The 21616-nt window shown below is 33.4% G+C and overlaps 1 protein-coding gene across 3 annotated transcripts in view; it reads right to left on the reverse strand.

The window, feature by feature from the left end:
• Positions 1–21616, reverse strand: part of Tecrl (trans-2,3-enoyl-CoA reductase like) — a 74766-nt gene that overhangs the window by 26315 nt on the left and 26835 nt on the right. For 2 of the 3 annotated variants that reach the window (XM_021163921.2, XM_029477523.1), the window contains 2 exons: positions 10781–10825; positions 6805–6908 (listed from right to left, as the gene is read on the reverse strand). In XM_021163921.2, coding sequence (XP_021019580.1) covers positions 6805–6908; positions 10781–10825 — 149 coding nt within the window. Of the gene's footprint in view, positions 1–6804; positions 6909–10780; positions 10826–18598; positions 18708–21616 lie in introns of those variants that run through there. The other variant, XM_029477524.1, reaches the window with a different exon arrangement.

Genomic DNA, 21616 nt, shown 5'->3' on the forward strand with positions numbered 1-21616 from the left:
GATTGGGTTACCTCATTTCAGCAAGAAAAAAGGAAGAGAGAAAGAGACAGAGAAAGAGGGAAAGAGAGAGACAAAGAGAGACAGAGAGTGGGGATGATGACTAGAGAGACAGTGAGATTATTAACCATCAGGAATGTCCCATAATATGTTTCAGATAATGTTTTGTAGTAATAAGGCTGTTTGCTTTATATTAAAAAATTTTAAATGTTTAATCCAATGCCATCTGATTTAACAAAGTCAAATTTTAGCAAATTCTATATGATATATTCAATATGAAAAATGTGGGTAATAGTAAAATTTCATGAAAACCACTATAATTTAAAGTAATAAAATTTTATCAGATATTATGAATAAAGTTATTCAGAGTCAGAGGAAATTAAACTATGTTTTTCCCCTTTGTTATCTCTTAAATAAAATTCAGGACAGTATGCTCATAGACACGAATACAATTTAAAAGACAATATTTTATCACCAATATTTCATAAACTAAAACACAGCAGTTCAAATGGGAACTAGATGTGAATTATAAATATTGAATACACTAGAGAATGGCACCAACTTTTGGACAATGTCTCAAAACATTCATTTGAGGGCAAATAAAAGAAAAGATAAAAGATTATTAAACTGAAAAAGGTATCAAAGTTGTTTTATGATAAAAAGCAAAGACTGCATAGATATATTACTGTGATCGCTTACAAAGTGGAATTTGTGTTCTGATGAAAACTAAAAAGAGAACAGACAGATGCTTATGCATGCAGAAGCCAAGCAAGTGATAAGTACTCATAAATTCCATTGTAAACAGTAAGGACTTGATTTTACTTTGGATTCACAAATTGCACTTAAGTTATAATTCATAAAGTCATTAATTTTATATTTTGTTAATATGCAATTTCCTTCAGATTTCTCCATATTACACATATGATCCAGTTTTTTCATTCTTTTTTTTTTGACTTTTTTTTTCTTTTTATGTTGTATTCCTTTAAGTAGACAATGGAGGTCCTTTTGAGCCTGTGGGACGTCTATGGCATCTTCATCTTGGTGAATTGCTTCCCTTTGGTATATGTAGAATATTGAATCTGGGGCCCCATGCTACTAAAGCCTATATAACTAAGTTCTACATATAAATCTGTCCAGTATCTGCATAGAAAGTAAACACCTTCTCTACACCCTAGCATCTGGGTTAATTATATTAGTTGATACAATCTACATGTCATAGGAATCCTTGCATCTTGTATTCTTTTAAAAAAGAGAGAAAACACATTTGTATGTGTTCAGGTTAGATACAGTCATATTAGTTCTTGCTAGAGATTATAAAGTTGATTGATGTTAGAACATGTCAATTAAGTACAGGAAGTATGCAAAACCACTTGATTTACAATAAAGAGACAAAGAAAATGTTTCTAGAAAAATAAACTAAAAAAAAATCAGTTATAAATTAGGTAGCAATTTTGTGCTTAAACTTTCTTTAATATATTAATATAAGTTTTTGAATTATCTCTACTTTTGTCATTATTATGAAGTTGATAGTTTGGTTTCTAATTCTATATTTGACTTCTGTGAACAAATTAAATAGCATACCTCAGAATAACCAGAAACTAACAGTAAAAACACAGTGGCATTAAACAGCTATTAAACAAAGGACAGTTGTGAATTATATTGTTAGTAATTTCCCAAGAGTAAGATCACTTTGCATTACTGAATATCATTTATGATGGTATTGTGTTAGACAAGTACTGCTTTCTTTTCTTTAAGTCTAACTCTCACGTGAACAATCTACTATGTAAATCATCCATATGCACGAAGCATTTTCAACAAATCATAATAATGAGATAAAAAAAAAAAAAACACCTAATCAAAGCCCAAAGCCCTGTTTTAAGACATTTCCAGGAATGAGATATTTCCAGGAATGAGAAGCTCTTAGGTCATTACAAACTGAGGTTAATTTGTTATGTTGTTTTTGTTGTTGTAAAATATTCTCTGGATAAGAGATTGATTATGGATATGAAGCTTTGAAGATCATAAGAAATAACAACAGCACATATTTTCAACCTTCTTGGAAATGAATATTTAAAACCATATGCTATCTATAAAAACTGAAGGTAGCCTTAAAAATACTTGTCTCCATGGACAAAAAGATCTAAATAAGAAATTGTTTTGGTCATGAGTTTCAAGAAGAATTCCCAAAGTCATCTGTGCCACTATTCATCTGAAATAAGTTAAATGGTTTTAAAGTTCAATTTCATCTTGATTTCCAGAGATCATTAATGTTTTTATTTAAAACCCCCTACATTTATCCAAAATATATGAACATTAGAGCTGGGTATTCAGTGATTCAAATCAAGAGTAACAATAAATCTTAAAACATGAACTTATATGAGATTCAAATAACAAGACCAACATACTTACGCTTAAATGTATCTATCTTTGGGATCAAGGAAAAAAGAGAAAGATAGACAATTTAGATATTGAAAAATATTGAATGTAGTGTTAGTGAAGAGATTATTCCCAATCTAAATGTTGCCGATTTGTCTTATTAATGATGTTCTTTGTCTTACAGAATTTCCTAAGTTGTATGAGGTTACATTTATCATACTCAAAATATATAAAAAAAAGAACTCAAGAAGTTAGCCTCCAGAAACCAAAATAACCCAATTTAAAAATGGGGTCTAGAGCTAGGCAGAGAATTCTCAAAAAAGGAATCTCAAATGACTGAGAGGCACTTGAAGAAATGCTCAGCATCCTTAGTCATTAGGGAAATGCGAATCAAAACAACCCTGAGATTCTACCTTATATCCATCAGAATGGCTAAGATCAAAACAGCACATGCCAACAAGGATGTGGAGAAAGAGGAACACTCTTCCATTGGTGGTGGGATTGCAAGCTGGCACAACCACTATAAAATTCAATCTGGTGGTTACTCAGAAAATTGGAAATAGGTCTATCTGAAGACCCAGCTATACCACTCATGGGCATATACTCAAAAGATGTTCTACCATACCACCAAAACACATGCTCCACTATGTTCACAGTAGCCTTATTTGTAATAGCCAGAATCAGGAAACAACCCACATGTCCTTTAACCAAAGAATGGATACAGAAATTATCATTCATTTACACAATGGGATACCATTTAGCTATTAAAAATGATGACATCATCCATTTGCAGACAACGAGGTAAACCAGACCCAAAAGGACAAGAATGGTTTGTACTCACTGATAAGTGGATGGATATTAGCTAAAAAGTACAGAATATCCATGCTGCAACACAAAGACCATATAAAGTTTAACAAGAAATGTTCAAGTAAGGCTGCTTAAATCCCACTTAGAAAGGTGAAAAAAAATCATGGGAGGCAAAGGGAGGGAGGGACGTGGGTAAAAGAGATGAGGGGGAGCAGGAGGGGAAGAGGGAAATAGGATCAGATATGGGGCAGGGCAAACAGGAGAGAAACAAAAAGGGCCAGGAGAATGAGTAGAAATATGCAGTTTCTGGAGGTGGGAAGTGAGAGGACCCTCTAGAAAGTCCCAGAGACCTGGGATGTGAGAGACTTCCCAGAGTCAATAGGGTATCCTTAGCCAAAATGCACAATGGGGAGAGGGAACTTGAAGAAGCCACCTCCAGTCAATAGACAGGTTCCCAAGTGGGAGGGCATGGTTAAGAAGCCACAGTCAAAATTTCTAACTCAGAATTGTTCATGTGTAATAGAACTACAGAGACAAAAATGTGGAAGAGAATGAAAGAAAGGAGGTCTAGTGACTGTGTCAGGCCCAACTTGGGATTCATCTCATGGTGGGGCACCAAGGCCTGACATTATTACTCATGCTATGATGTGCTATTCCTTATGTGTATGAACTAATTGTCAAGATATAACACTGATATCATGTCTTCAAGAAAATATTGTCAAATCCTCCTGCACTCAAGATCAACAATTTTTGCATCAGGAGAAATTCATTTCAAACCATATACTCAGGAAAGAACTGTGTGAATATTTTATGAAAAGCACTAAAAATTAAAGAGAGTCCCAAATAATTAATTATGTACATATATAATAGCAGCCAATAGCAAATCATTGAAGACCATCAGATTTCCAGTGACGTCCATTGTAGCTATGAAAAATAAGTTGATAACAATGAAATGAAACCTAGTATTCATCAGGAGTTAAACAGGGTTACTCCCAAGGGAACAAGACTTAGAGAAAAGTAAATATTTCCCCAAACCTATGTGATCCCATATAAAGCATTTTCTAATTAGAAGAAATAAATGGCATAAGAAAAGATCAGTTGCTTTATAATATAGAAACAGCTAACCACTCAGAAGTATGACAGCGCAGTACCTTCCTGGTGATTAAATAATTGTGTACCTTCAATTGTGTAGCCCAATCTAGAATATATGCTAGAGACAAGTAGCTTAGAGCTATGAACATATACATAGAGATGAATGCAAAAATGATGAAAATTACTATTTTTAGATACCAGTGTTTGTGTGGTGAAAAATAGGTTGATATTTTAAGCATTCATCACAGTCATTTAGTGGAGAAGAAATGTTTTCATTACTGTTGACCACCGATATTTCATGTAAGATGCAAGTCAAACTGTAATTTCATTTTGCTATATCTAACAATTTCTACTGACTCTACAAAATGGGTTATTATCCATATGCATTTGAATATTTTATAAATGTATATAAATATCACACAGGATAATAGATGTCCATTATACAATTTAGAGGACACAAAGTAGGTGTGGTTGCAGTGTCTTTTTTAAGCATTTACTAGACTGATCCATTTAGGGCAAAAGAGTGTGTGAATCATAAGGCTGATTTCAGAGTGCTAATCAATTTCTATATCCCTCTTTGTTGCTTAGATGAATTTTTTTTCTCAAATAAGTATAATTCTCTAGTATAGCTATCAAAGAATTCTCCTTTACTGCTTCTCCTCTTCATTGCTTATCCTGCTAGTGCAGCTGGAAGCTTCTAATGAACTCATGGCTGATGTTTCTCACCTTAGCACAATCCCTAGGAAGAAAATTTACTCTTCATCATAAGTTTGCTCAAAGAATCTTAGAATACTTGAATCATTGTAGGTCAGATTTACCTACCTGAAATATCTTTAACTAAGCCTGCTTAAGCTCCATGTTAAATTATATATATATATATAATTTGTTATATATTTGTTATTATATATATATACATATACATATATATATATAAAACAAATGAATGCATCAATAGTTTCAACCTTAATATCCCTATATTTCAGAAGAACTAATACTATTTTAAATTTAATTATTAGCCTAACAATTTAGTACTCAAAGGCTCCACAGTGTTTGGAAACTAAAAACAAATTCATAATACCACAGTTCCCATTATACTAACCCTCATTAAGGGACTCATTACTAAACATGGAAGGGGAATATATCTTAAAATTCATTTGGAAATGGAGTAAATTAATAAATATAAACATAAACATATGACTTAGAGAAGGTTTTTTAACATATAACTGAGCATGTATGTTTATTAGTTTTTAAAAATTCATTTATTTAATGTCTATGGGTGTTTTGTCTACATGCAAGTCTTTTGTGCATAAGTACGTGGTGCATTTGAAGACCTGAAGAAGCTCATGGGACTAAAAACAATGAGAATCCAGGTGGGTACTAAGAATTGAACCAGAAGCCTCTGCCAGCTTTAAGTGCTGAGCTGCCTCTCCATTCCCCGTATTTATCAATTTTAAAATTGATTGTATAAGGAAACTGCTCAAAACATTATGAATGATAAAACTATTTTTAGTGCCAATAAAACAGAATGCACTTGAATGGAAAAAGACTGGAAATAAAGACATTACAAATATACATTATATTGTAACAGAAAACACAAATGTAAAACAAATAAAAAATTCTCATTTTTGAAGAATATCCATGAAATGTGCCTATTGTGAAATAAAAATGATGACAGAGAAGATTGCATTCTCTGCATATCATTGCAAGAATTGCTTATCACCTTTGATTTTCTTTGCACTAAGAGATCTATGGAGTTTACTCTGGCTGCTGAAACTTTTCTATTAATTGATTGCCTCAATCGTAGGTAGTTCGATATCTTGAAGTGGTTTCAAGAACTTTTCCCCTTCAGTTCCTTTGGTGTAGTCCTCTTCTTTCTATATCATTAAATTCTTTGGTAGCAATTTTAAGAACTACAACTGTTACCCTCTCAAAAAAGAGAAGGCAGAGAATGTATCCATAAGCCCAAAACTAGTGCAATACAACTCAATAGATAAGGAATAAAGTAAACAGATAGACCTCTTTTTCAGTAAAATGATATGAAAAAAATTCCTTTCTTTCTTAGGCCACAAAAACACTGTGTTTCAATCAAACTTTGTCCAATGATTTTGGTATATTATAGTAGAGTTTTACATATCTATGAGGAAGTTCACTTTAAATATGGTGGCCTTCAATGGTTCCTTATTATGTATTTTTATCTTGGTACATAATTATTTAATTCTTCTAGTCCCCCCTGAATTTTTATAGTTCTTTATAAAATCTTCATACAGTTACTTCCTGAGTATATTTTTGAAATTAATTTCTCCTTATTATGTAAAAATAATCTTCAGTTTGTGTGCAGGGGAACTTATCATTTTCTAAAAGACATATTTGCAGTGTTGAATTTCAATATAAATGTAACTGACAGAAATGATCAGACTTCAATTTACTTGAGTAGGGCACTGGGTTCAATTTCTATTACTTAAAAAAGCCTAAAATATAAACATGAAATTTATAACAGTATATTGTAGGTCTTAAACTCCAATGGACACTTACTGTGGTCCACCCGACTTGCTGACCCAAGTCTGTAAAATACAGTGTGATAATTGAAGAAGCTGCAACACTTTGAACTGTGATGTAGTCCTTCAAATATGGGCCACCTAAAGTAAAAGCAATGAGGAAGTAATATTTAAATATCATTTCATGACATAGTGACAATGAGTATTAATATGAAACTGGTAACTACTTAGAATTAGTTTTAAACAGTCATTGTATTATATATTAGCTCTGAATATTATCAGACTTGAAGCATTTTATCTGAGTAATTTATGTATCAATTTTCCTGATATACAGATTTCCAAAAGCTTTCAGAGCAAAATATAGACAGTCTTTAGCATTCGTGGAAAAAATGGCAATTACTCAAGAATTTTCCCTTGAAAATTCAACTCAACCAACCCTTGACTTAAGCTTTAGTATATACTAGATAAAAAAAAACCCAACCATGTATATTGAATATATATATATATACATATATATATACATATATATATTTATATGGAGAGAATAAATGAATATTGCTCTAACATTTCATTTCTTGCTAACTTATTATATAACAACAAGGAGTGAACATGACGTGGAAGCAATTTGAAGTCAAAACGGTCAATATTACTATGACAATCACACCTAAGATCATAGAATGTTTGTAAAATCAAAATTTGGATGTATTTGTACCTTTTTTTGATACACACACACACACACACACACACACACACATATATATATGTATATATATATTTCTATTTTTAAAAGATTATTTATTATTATATGTAAGCACACTGTATCTGTCTTTAGACATACTAGAAGAGGGAGTCAGATATCATTATGGGTGGTTGTGAGCCACCATGAGGTTGCTGGGATTTGAACTCAGGACCTTTGGAAAAGCCAGTGCTCTTAACCACTGAGCCATTTCAACAGTCCAAAATATACTTTTTTGTTTGTTTGTTTGTTTGAGACAGGGCTTCTCTGTGTAGCTCTGGCTGTCCTAGAACTCACTCTGTATACCAGGTTGGACTGGAACTCAGAAATCTGCCTGCCTCTGCCTCCCAAGTGCTGGGATTAAAGGCATACTCCACCATTGCCCCTATTGGGTTCTTTAAAAGGGAAAATCATTTGTATTCTTCCATTATCTTTGGAAACTTACAGTAATAAAACATTGAAACATTTGCTTTTAATATAGTCTCAGCAAAAACATTCTGTAAAGAAACTGGATACTTAATAAATCATCTCTCATTCTCTCTCTCTCTCTCTCTCTCTCTCTCTCTCTCTCTCCACACACACTCCCCATGTCTTTCTCTCCCTGTATTTGTGTCTAGGTAGATGTATATGTTTCTGCACTCTTTTGGACATATGGGTTGAAAACAGAAATTTTCATCACTATTCTCCTTTCATTTTCCATCTCTTTTTATACTTCCAGGATCCTCCTGAAACCACCATACTTAGCCAGTCTCTACTTGTCCCAAGTCTACCTCTTCTCTGAGTACTGAGGATACAAATTTGCATAACAAACCCTTTTGTCTCTGAGTCATTTTCTCCTTAATTCCTTATTTTATTCTCTAATTTAGGAATAAAGAGTTCTGTACCTTGCCTTTAGAAAATGTCTTTATCTAAAGGAAGAAAAGTATTCAGAGACAGGGTGCAAGCCAAGACAATGGACCTGCCACCCTTATTGATCATGCTTTTTGTATTTAAGAGCTCATGATTTTCTGCCCAAACAAGCTTAAGACAAGCCAGTCTTCAGATAATTACTCTAAACAATGGGCTATATTCAGGAACACACCCTAATATAGGTGTTTGGCATGGATTTCATATGGAGGGTGTGCACTAAGCTTTTCCATATTGGTAGTTATGAAATCAAAACCTCCTTATATCCATGTTTCAGCTCTTCAATATGGCATTTCATCAACTTTAAATACTAGAAATTCAAGTGTACTGACTGGAACACTGAGAAGCAGTAACACAGTAAAATAGCTGTGGATAAAAGAAACAAAATTCATTTATTTCTGTGTCATTTTAAGTATGACATTGATATCTCCTTTCTGACTCTCAGAAGATATATGGTCTCCTGATTTCATTTTAGTCAACAGATTATCTGAAGGAGAGATCTTGGCAGGTCTAAAGCTAGAACTCACAGTTCTTGACTTTCTCTTTTCTCCTTCATATGGTCTATTTGTTCTGCTAAAGGGAAGCAGATTACTTGGCTCACAGTGGAGTGTTTGTGATCTTGTGCATACAAGACCAATCATGTGCTAATGGATGATTGCAGCAGAATGGATGAGTCTAGAAATGGTCAACAAACTACAGCCAGTTCTAAGAGCCACTGGGTAAATGAATGTTTACCATTTAGCATTCAAAAATTATACTGAGTTTTGGTTTTAACAGTATCTGTTGGATGAGGAAATTAAATACATGAGGCAAATTGTTCATTAAACAAATAATATTGTCAAATGCATTGAAGGAGCTCCATAGTCGTCTTATGGATTTGCTCACACTCAACTTTTCCTCTTCTATGGCAGTACTTGTAGCGATTATAGATTCATAAATAAATTGTCGAATCTACAACAGAATCTGATTTCACACTTTTAAAAATTGGTAGCTTAATGGGACTGCAGTGATGGCTCAGCCATTACAAAAGCTCGCTGCTTTCCTGGAAGACCCAAGTATGGATCCAGCACTCAGGCTGAGCAATACCATCTGCAATTTTGATTCCAGGAGATCCTATTCCCTCTTTTGGTGCCACAGATTTCTGTAAAAACACCACACACACACAGAGACACACAGACACACAGACACACACGATAGAAATAAATACTTACTGAATTTTGTTGTCTTTTTTTTTTTTTGGCTATTCATAACAATCAATGTACCATAAATAGATTAAGTAGAGAAGTCAACTAAGTAGAGAGTCTCAACCTGAGGTAAGAGAAACTTACTTTCACAATACACAGCTAATGTCAATTAAATAATTCACTCTCCCCCCCCCCTCAAAAAAGTAATTACTCCAATTTCTATCCAAACACATACTTAGAAGTTTGATTTTGGTTAGCCCGCTTCCTGGTCCTGAATGTCTCAGCCACTAGAAGATTTGTTTTAACAAATGATTCCTTCAGTCCCTTGGCGTATGCCTTAAATGGAAATTGTATTTGACACCAATGCCTGTGGTACTCTCACACAGACTTTGTGTGTGTGTGTGTGTGTGTGTGTGTGTGTGTTAGGAATTTGTTCAAATAATACAATCATCTCATTTAATATAAGCCATACATTATGGAGGTCCATAGAAACAAGACAATGCTTTTGTTTCCTTGGCTCAGTAAGGAGGAAATTGACTTGAAAATCTGATGATGATTCATTTTATACTAAAGTTACATGGATAGAAAAAATATAATAGATCATACATATACATACACAGAATATCGGTTTGTTTAGAAATAAGAATTTGGCTTAGATTCTAGTGAATTTTTACACTGATGAATATTAGCAAAAGGAAGAAAAAATCCAACATATCTGAAGTGGCAACCCCTTAATAGGTGCTTCCTATAAAACACTACTAAATTTTTTTAAAATGCATTCTACAAACCTTACAAAAATCCAATTCAATCTATAGCTCTCATATAAACAGAAGGTTTTAAGTGTTAGGTCCAGGTGGTACAATATCAATAGTATTAGTTCTTAAGTAAGACTTATTTTGACATTTATATATTTATCTATTGAAATTCTGGTCTTATTACTTCTGCTAGAGAATGTTGCATTTTCCTCAATTTCATTAGTTTTTCTCTCCTTTATCATAGTATTCTACTTATGAAATCAAAGTGGAATTTTCAAAAAATAGTGTTCAATGATAAAAGGGACAAGCACTGGAGTGATAGATTCAAATGGAGCAGTTTTTATATGCATGCATTAAGTAATAAATGAGAGTTAGTGAGCTCTGAGGACAGATTCCAATTTAAATGAATTGATTGGTTGAAATCAGTCTTACCACATTCTAGTTGTAGGCCAATTCGAGAAGGGTACCACTTTGGACCTATATAGTGAAAAATAACATTTAATCATTAGTAAAAGCAGAGACTTAGCTATAAAACATAGAAGGAAGACGGGATTCTCAGGGGAAAGGAAATAAAACCCCTACTCAGTAATTCTCATTGGAAGAGTGCTGACTAGCAGTGGAGGGTGGTTACTGGATGAAATTCTCACTAGACAATGAAGATGTGCTCAGGTTATGAGAATGTATCATTTTTTGTAGTCCCAGAAAGCCAAGGTAGATAGTATAATTAATCATTTAATAGTAATTTATACATACACATGTAAAATGATGACATTTTATTTTATACTGGAAATTTCTCTAACTTTGGGACCTGAAAATAATTCTTTTCTTTAGGAGTAAGTGCTCTGTTAGAATAACACCCACAGTCTTAGACTTTCCATCAGAATAAAATCTACAGAAGTGAATAGCTCCATTAGAATGGTATGGATGGTTGACTTGGAATATTGTAAATATATCAATAATTGTAGGACTGCCAATTTAAAATTTCTTTTTCTACAACATATATGAATAGATAGACTAATACTTTCTTTACAAGAAATGCTTAACATTTTAATAACATATTGCCATACTGAAAAATGATTCCCAAATTGAAAGATAATCTGTTTCTGCTAAAAGTAAATTATATACAATGCTATTAAATGTCTATTGAAGTAAATGTTAAACAATTCTATCTAATGTATAATAAGAGATTAATGTAAGTATATTTTGAAGGAAATTCTTCCACTGTTGATTTTCCCCCAAATACATTTTAATTACTATTAACAGTGAGATCAGTTGAGGCACAAAATTACAGTACCATCCTCCTGGAGGCTCAACCAGAATTAGGAGTGCAAGGCCAACCTGAGTTACAAAACACCATCCTGAGTTATTAAAGCAAATACATTTAAAAAGCAAATGTTTTAATAATTAGAAGTGGTAAATCCATGAATTACTGAAATAAAAGAATGAAATACTCCTGAATTTACACCAAATTTAACTTGTGTATGAAGATTATCATGGGGAAAATCCTAAGAAAAAGTTTATGATAAACTAATGTGTACTTAGGCTTAAACTTAAACAAAATTTAGGGATGATGATTATGAAGATGATACACAAATACTGTGAAATCATTTTAGTTTATGCTCTAGATAAAGGAATCTTTTTTTATCCTATATATTATCTAACATACTTACAACTTTTCATTTAAAGTTTTGATTTGTAAGCTACCGCTATTTATTGAAATAGCTTAAAGGGAGTTCTGCTGCAGTGTGACCTTCAGGCAAATAAAATATGAGGTAACAAAATGCCATTGAAAAGTCAACCGTTTTAATTGAGCATGGGAGGACGATTGATACTGAAGCAAGTGCAAGTGCATTTCACGGACACAATTGTGTCCCTATGAAAGTTGTACATGAGTAATCAGGTTCTGTTTATTTTAATAATATTCATCGAAGACATCATTGTCTATAACAATTTATAATGCTATCTTAGATGGACATGCCAAAGCAAAAATAACTCTTGTTCTAAACATTTACATATATGTGTATGTATGTATATGTACATACATATATATAGATGTATACAATTCTATGTATATATACATAGACACATACACATACACATACACTTCAGTTATGTAACAGTTATTACCAGTTTAAATAGCTTGTAGACATTAAATAGCTTGTAGTTCTAATGCTGATATTGGATCGTGGTGTGACAGTTGAATTATAACTATAAAAGTCACCGCAAAGATAATGACATCTTATCAGTTACAAGAGTAAATTCGCTTTATGTAATAGCTATTGCATTCTGTCCACACTTTAAAAATTTTCCCTAACATTATTCAATAACACTGTGAAAAGAATGGAACCCTGCCACAAGTAAAATATATTTCATTACATTACTTAACACCAACGATTCACTAGGCAAGTGAAAATAAGGAGTATCAATGTACTTATATCATTGTAACATCTGTTTTAAAAGGCAATGCATGTGGAAAGCCAAACTGGATAGACAGACACATAATAATGATATAAAGTACCCATTTTATTTTGAAATTGTAACAGAAATAATATTGCCTAATACAGCATGTGTCCAATAACACAGATTAATTACCATTCACTACTAGGAAATGATCAAAGGCAGGAGAGCACCAAAATGCTGTTTGATTGCAAACACTTGAGCAAAACAATGGGTTATCACCCTAATGTGTCTTGTATACTGTAAAAAGAACTATAGTACATAATATAATGTCAGAAGTAAATAATGTGTGATACTATTAAAATTAAGTGGAAATATTTTACATATCTTTTCAATCTATGAAATAAACCTGACTTAATGTACAGTAACCTTGTAGATTGAATCAAAATAATTGGAAATCTGATTGAAAACCCACTGTGAAGTTGCCAGTTGCCAGGTGCGTTTCAAATGATATCCTATTCAAGGTAAACTTTCCAAGACAACCAAGTAAATTGAGAGCATAAAGCAAGAGTGTTAGCAGAGCCTCCACATTCTAAGGGAGGAAAGATTTTCTGCAAACACATCGTAATAGACATATTGTGATCATATTAAATAAAAGTATATATGAGCCCCACACCTGCTTCTAGATTTCAGAATTTACAGAAAGGTAAAAATGAGACCATTCATAAGAAACATGAAACACGATAATCAGTGGTGGACTTTATGAGATTTTTCTGAACTGGGGCATGTTCTCATCTGAAAGGGGAATGTTTAGAAATGAAATCAATGCCTAACAAATGCTAAAAAAAGAAACCCGGTAGTTATTTAAGAGACTAGCAAATAGCTTAATTGGAGGAATGTGTTCTTTTTTTTTTTAAATATGGTAAGCAAGTCTTTATACTGAACATAGCAGCAAATAGATTATTATCATTGATGTGTATCACACACCCATGTTTGATTTAATGTGCAGTAACTTTCTAGATTAAATCAAAATAATTGGAAATCTGATTGAAAACTCACTGTGAACCTGACTGTTGATCGGTACATTTCAGATGATGCCCTACTCAAGACAATCTTCTGAAGACAACCAAGTAAACTGAGAGCATAGATCAAGTATGTTAGAGCTTCAGCAGGCTAAAGGAAGATGTTTTCCTAAATATAAGTGAAAACAAACATACTCTTCTCAAATTTAAGTGTATGTGTGCATTATACACACATGTTTATATATATATACACATGCTTATGTACATATACATATATACATGTATATGTATACATATATGTGTACATCATATGTACATAGACACATATGTGTATGTGTATGTATATGTATATATTATTGGTTGTCAACTGTAGGAAACCATGGGGTTGGCCTGGCCTAGTTGCCTTGAAAGACATGAGTCATAAATTTTTCAGGTTATAGTCTATGGCTCCTGAGTTACAATGTACCTTCCAGTTCCTGAGAGACAGATGTACTCCCTCAGACAGTGAAGTATTCAAGCTCCTTTGTGTTTCTCTGTATGACCCTTAGTAGTCAAGATAGCATGAAAGCTTCACAGGACAACTAGTCTTGGACATTAATCTTGTGCACCCTGTGCATCTTGCAAACTTTATTGTATCCTGGCAACTACAACTGTATCAATCCAGGCAATTGTCATTATCTTCTGTTTCAGGCAACTGTATAAAAAGTCTGATTATTCTTAATAAAATTTCCACAGCCTCAGTCTTGATGTGGTCTCTTCAGTCAGCATGGCAAAACTGTTTCCAACAATGTTCGCGAGAACATGCCATTATGGAAGAATTTACAAGGTGAATACTTCTTAATTCATATTAAAATTGACATGGTAGGGTGTCAGAGTCCAAGGACAGCCTGGTCAACAGAGAAGAGACTTCTAGTACAGCTAGGGCTACACAGAAAAACCCCATCTGGATAAAACAAAACAAAACAAAACAAAACAAAACAAAACAAAACAAAACAAAACAAAACAAAACAAAATGTACTTTGAGGGCTGGAGGGATGGATCAGTGATTAAGCCTTAAGAGCACTGGCACACATTCAGAGAAACAGGACCTCATTCTCAGCACACACAGGGCACTTCACCACTGTCTTTAACTCTAGCTCCAGGAGTTCTGACACCATCACACAAATACACATGCAGGCAAAATACCAGTGTCCATAAAGAAAAATAAATAATGAAAACCTTGTCTTTTAAAAATGACATTGTACAAAAAAACAAAACAAAACAAAACACAATTATTGGAAGGTAGCATTCTGCATGCCAAGTAAACAAACAAACAAAAACAAACAAACTTTATTTGCTATGAAATGAAATTTGAGGGAAATAGTCTACATTACAGCAATAGAAAATTGAACAAATTATAACACTTTCTTTAAGACTCCAACTCCATATGTAGCAGAAGATGGCCTTGTTGGACATCAGTGGGAGGAGAGGGCCTTGGTCCTGTGAATGCTTGACGGCCCAGTGTAGGGGAATGCCAGGACAGAAAAGTAAGAGTGGGTGGTTTGGTGAGCAAGGGGAGGGGGAATGGGATGGGGATTTTTGGAGGGGAAACCAAGAAAGGGAATAATGTTTCAAATGTAAATAAAAAAATTACCTAAAAAAAACAAAAGGCTGGAGGTCATATGTCTTTTTAGACCACATATGATAAAATGAAAACTATCTGTGACACACGGAGAGTATTATATCACTTGGCTACATATAAACTAAAGTAGAATGTTTAACATGAAAAATCAAAAAGAGGGAACAGCGGCCTTGCCTTATGTAGGTTACATGCTCCTGTGATGAAATGGGACCTGATGTTAGTGTATTTGGTGAGTTTAGGAAGAACAGAAACCGGGCAGGTAAATTGATGGGCTTGAGGAGTGGAAGATGATAATAATAAAGGAGTGAGGTAAAAGGGAAGGGGCTGTTCAGAGGTTAAGAGTGTCTGCTCTTATTTCATTTTATTTTATTTTATTTTATTTTATTTTATTTTATTTTATTTTATTTTATTTTATTTTATTTTATTTTATTGTTTTGTTTTGAGACAGGGTTTCTCTGTATAGCCCTGGCTGTCCTGGAACTCACTTTGTAGACCAGCCTGGCCTCGAACTCAGAAATCCGCCTGCCTCTGCCTCCGGAGTGCTGGAATTAAAGGTGTGCCACCACGCCCAGCTCTGCTACTATTTCAAACACCAGATTTCAGACCCAACACCCAGGTCAAGTGGTTTATTAAGACCTGTAACTTCAACTCCAGGGGATCTAACAATCTCTTCAGACACACAGACACACACACACACACACACACACACACACATCACATTGTGGAACACACATGTAAGAATAGAAACTAATCTGGAAAACAGATTAAGTGATGGATGACCAGAGCCTTGGGTTTCCTCTTTGCATTTGGGTGTAAAGACCAGAGCTGGCAAGGTAAGCAAATCTCTCTTTGTAGAGCATATTAATGATGCTTTGCCCCCAGTCAAGCTGAAGACCTGAAGGGATCCTGGTATGTCAGCCAGTACCTGACAAGTGTGAATTAGAAACAGACCAGTTCTTATAAGAAAGAAAAAAAAAAGCGCAATTTTGAATAATGGAAGTGATCTATGTTCTCAAATTTCAGCATTATTGATTGGATATAAAAACATAAACATTAGGAAAAAGTTGGTTTCATCCACATGATAATCCACATCAGTAAAATAAATATGGGATATTATTTATTATATATTATATATAACATTATAACTTATAAAATATAAACCTATATTTATATATGTTTATATATAATATTTGTAAATAAACATATATAAAGAATGATAATTTATTACATAATTATATATAAATATATAATATGTGAGTTATATATTTCAATTAATCATATATTATAAATAAATATATGTATAATTAATATATCGAATACTAACAAAGTGTTTCTTTAATGACCATTGGTATGTATTGCAAGGTGTCAAAATCTTCTAACAAGTTTTCAAGAAAGCTGTGTGCTTTTTTCTACTTTTTGGTTCTTGTGTTTCAGCAGTTACACTTTCACATTGCATCACATAAATAACAGAGTCCTAAAAAAATAAGAGTCTTTTATGTTCTTCACATTTTTCTGGTTTCTTTTGTCTGGATAGACTTCCAATTTATAGATCACTACATTATAAGTTCTTAAATGATTTTTAGATCATGCTTGAGTTTAATAAATAATTTCTTCCTGTTAACAAATGAGCTGAGGCATTATAAAATAGAATAGCATCATTAAAAAGATGTTGAGCAAATAAAGTCCCATGCATAATAATACCAAAAATTATAGAATAATTGTTAATTTTATTATGGAAGATAATATTGATAGTAGTTATTTTCCTTGTAAACAACAAATAGGATTTAAAAATAATAATACAAACGGTGAATTATTCTCATTTTAACTAATAATTCCATGACTTATTTGTGAAAAACATTGAAATATTGATTGATCTTGTATTTTAAAAAGTGAAGCTGCTTTATTCGAAAGCAGCATTTTTCACCAAGCTATCATTTTACTTTAACAAATATTTCCCCAATAACCGCCACTGTTTTTTTCTTTCTGGTATTTACAGAGGCATACAGCTTGGCTTTTCTGTAGCCAAAAGCCCATTGCAATGTGAAGTTTTTATTTTCACAAAATAAACTCACTACAAAGAGATAACAAAGCTATAAAGAATGCACAAAGGGAGGATGTCTTTTGTATATTGCAATGCGCCGTAACTATAGTATTTTATGAGCCATTACCAAAAGGGCATAACTTCTGTTGCTTTTTCGTCAAAACGACCATAACACATCACCTGAAATGACTCCTTGATGTGCTACAACCTCTGGCTTCTGTGTTAGTTTGCTAAAATAATTGTTTCACTTATTTGGAGTGATTCACTCATTACACACTTTCAGTCTAACTAGACACAAATGTATGAGTGGCAAACCATGTCCTTGCAGTATTATAAATACCGCAGACATAATGAAGTAATCAAGCTAAAGTGGACCATGATTCCAGGCAGACACTTAGGGTTTTAGGAGGAGAGGCAGAGCAGTGTTTATGAATCTGTAAGAAAGAAAGAAGTGTTTGCCTTCTCCTGCCCAAAACCAGAAACTATTTCATGCAAATCAGCAACAATAAAATGAGAATATTTTTGCTTACCAAAAAAAAAAAAAAAAAAAAAAAGAAAAAAATGTAATGGCTAGAAAATAGTCTTGATATTGCAGTGCTTGGATAAAAGACACTGGATAGCATAGGAATATATAAACAATATTGCAAAGTGAGGTTTTTGCAGAAAGATAGAGACATGGTTTAACTAAGAAAACTCAAATAAATAATATTTTTAGCTGAATAAACAAACACTCTGAATTATGAAATAGGAGGATGACCTAAAAAAATAAAGTAAAATAATTCCAAATCTCCAATGTGTTTCTTCTCTAACAAGGATTTCTAGAAATTGTCCACCTATCTATTCTAAGATAAATCCTTCAAATACATTTTTTACTATATTAAATTTTACCTGATAACACATTTTTTATACACATACCATTCTTTCTCAGTTACAATTCCTACTTTACATCCCCTTGATAATTAACAATACATATTTTTCTGGTGGTCCTTTCTCTAAGTTCCTGGATAACAATATAGTATCTAATTTTTATATCGACATGACTAAAAATGGTGCCATTCTTCAAGAGAGAACTTCAACTGAGAAAATGGTCCTACCAGACTGGCCTGTAGGAAACAAGAGATGCATTTTTTTTTCTGGATAGATGGCTGATATGGGAGATTTTAGCTCACCTTGCATGGCATCACTCAAGGGTTTACTGTAGTAGATACTGTAACAAAGCAGGCTGGCAAAGCCATAAGGAGCAATCCAACATGTGACATTTCTCAACGGCATCTAAATCAGCCCCTACCTCCAGGTTCCTCACTTGAATTTTTGCTGTAACTTCCTTAAGCAGAAAATTATCAGATGTAAGCTGAAAAACAAACAAAACAAACAAACAAACCTCAATTTCCTATCAAGTTGTTTTTGGCAATGGTGTTTTTATTGTGGGTGGTGTTTCTTTTTGTTGTTTGTTTGTTTGTTTGTTTGTTCATTTCCAGAAATAGAAACCCTAAGGTAGTTTGGTAAGTTAGACTATGACACAGAAAACTAGCTATGTAGACCAAGTTGGGTGCAAACTCACACAGATCCATCTGGTCGGCCCCTGCCCTCCAAAGACTGCAGTTAAAGGTGTTTGGCACCAAATCCAGCAATAAATTTGAATATATGATGCTGAGGAGAAAACCAGAGCTTCTGAATGCAGTTATTATTCATCCTCACCCTGTTTTTGTCTTTCCATCTTAAACTACTTTACGTACATATTGGGATACTTAATATCTACTTCTATTTGCCACTGGAATAGATTTAACTTCCATGAAAACATGTTTTTATTATCACTTGATCATAATTATATGTACAGTGATTAGAAATTTGCACACACACACATACAAATACACTCACAATTCAATGAAGTTTCAAGAAGTCAAGTGTTTAAGACAATAATATTTTATTTTAGATGTTACTGGAAATATATTCCCAATTCAGTAATCATGCTTCAAGTTCTGACAAATACACTTTGCTTACAGAATTTCTTTGATGGTTGTTTCTGTATATGCTTGATGAGAGATTATCAACTATTATAACTTTTATGGATGCATGGAAGAAAAGTGATGCATGGAAAAGAAGAGTGAGCAACCACCATGACTTAAGGGAAGATTTTATACTCCCATTATAATTGGTTTGAAGATTTATTATTTTTTAATTTACAGATAAAAACTTGGAAGAAAATATGTGTTTATTCCTTGACACTCATTTCATAGAGGAAATACCACAGCTCTGCAAACAGAGTGCTATAAATGAGAATTTGTGTTCAGAATGAATAAACAAAGTACAGACCACCTAGGTGATTCACTCAGATGATAAGTATAACTATCAGCTCTTGCTGTCGAGTTGGAAAGAAGTAGTCAATCTAGTTGTAAAAGAATTCACACATAGAGAAAACTTTTATAGTAAATTAACCTATGCCTAGACCCATAAATCTATAAAAAATTCATATCAATTTCTTTCTCTTTGTCTCTTTTGTTTCTATGTATATTACTATAATTCTTTATGTGGTGGTTTGTTTTGATTTTGAAATAAGAATTTGAAATCTGAAATGAATTGTTCAATGTGTTATGTGTTTAACTATGTACACATAAAATACTTCAGTGTGTATTATCTTGTATCAATGAGAGACCTAAACAACAACAACAAATAAAAGCAGTCATGATGAGACATGTTTGCAATCTTATCACTTGGGGGGAGGATGAATTAGGAGTTCAAAATCATCCTGAAGTACAAAGATAGCTCAAGTACCACCTGGTGTAATGACACCCCCCCCCACACACACACAGCTAACAAGGAGAAAACAAATAGCAGAAAAAGTTCTGATTGGATAAAAGTCCGATGTTAAAGACAGCAAACTTATGCAATATGTAAACATTACTAGTCAGCGTTGAAAAAGGTGCTCACAATTTATAAAGTGTATTTGTTATAAGCAAAACCATAACATAAAACCTAATGATTTTGAGGTTTGAATAAAGATATTCAACACTAATACAAGCAGCCCAGAGCAAAAAAGCAATTAGTGTGAGAGGCATGAGAAATCAGAGAAAAGAAGCACTGGAAATGCAAAGAGCCCACAAAGGACTTCTAGTTTTCATTTTTCTTTCATTGTCTTGAAATTAACAGTTGATAATTCCTACATGGAGTCAATGGGAAACAAGCAATTTTTTAATTGGCTGAGATGAACATTAGCTGAACCAAGCAAAAGTGAGATGACACTAATAAAGCCTACCACGATTCTCAAAGTAACCAGTAAATCCCAGCGGAGACCTTTGGAAGTTGAGCAAAGAAAATAGCTCAGTCCTATGTAGGCTGGAACAAATTACCCTGTGGAGCATCTGGATAAAACAAGACGGCAGAGAAAAGATAATTTTGCTGTCTGTTTGAGCTAGCACACCTATCTTCCTTTATCAAGCTAAGCACTTCTTGTTCTTGAACACTGAAGGATACATGTGGTGATACAGCCTTTGACACTGACAATCTCAGAACTTCCCTTTAGTCTTCAAGTGGAAGGCAATAGAGGTTGATATATTTTAAGTTACAGAATCACATGAAGAACTCTCTTTACATAATGTCTTTCTATATCAATCGTTCTCTCCTTCATTTTCTATGCACTAATTCATATGCAGATATTTCCATGTAATATTGGTCATGTGGGAAAGCAGGACTAATTTACACATTATATAGCTGTGTGAACAGCCAGACACTAGTATCAGTTAAATCCCCAATTTATTGAAAGATTGTCTGGACTTATTGAAAGTGTCTGACAAAGCTGATATTATTGGGAATCTTGCTAAGGCTGATGACCTTCAACGTCCATTCAATGTTTGTCTACTCAAATGCAACATCATTCTATAATAAGAGCCACTGCTTTGACTCAGAAGACTGCACATTGTTACCCCAAAAAACCTCGTCCTGTATAAAATGACTGCTGCTTAAATTGCTTAGAGAAGGATCCTAAGTATCTGCCATGATGTCTGCCCTCAGAACACATCCGGGTGGATGCCCTGGTTTGGAATAGCTTAACATGTACAGTTTATTTCCAACTTTCTCTTCCATTTCAGTAGTTTTCCCCCATGTAAAAGATCTCGATCCACTTAGACTTGACTTGACCATAGTACAAGGAGATAGGAATGGATCGATTCACATTCTTCTACATGATAACA

Source organism: Mus caroli, chromosome 5 (assembly GCF_900094665.2).
Source record: "Mus caroli chromosome 5, CAROLI_EIJ_v1.1, whole genome shotgun sequence".
Lineage (NCBI taxonomy): Eukaryota > Metazoa > Chordata > Mammalia > Rodentia > Muridae > Mus > Mus caroli.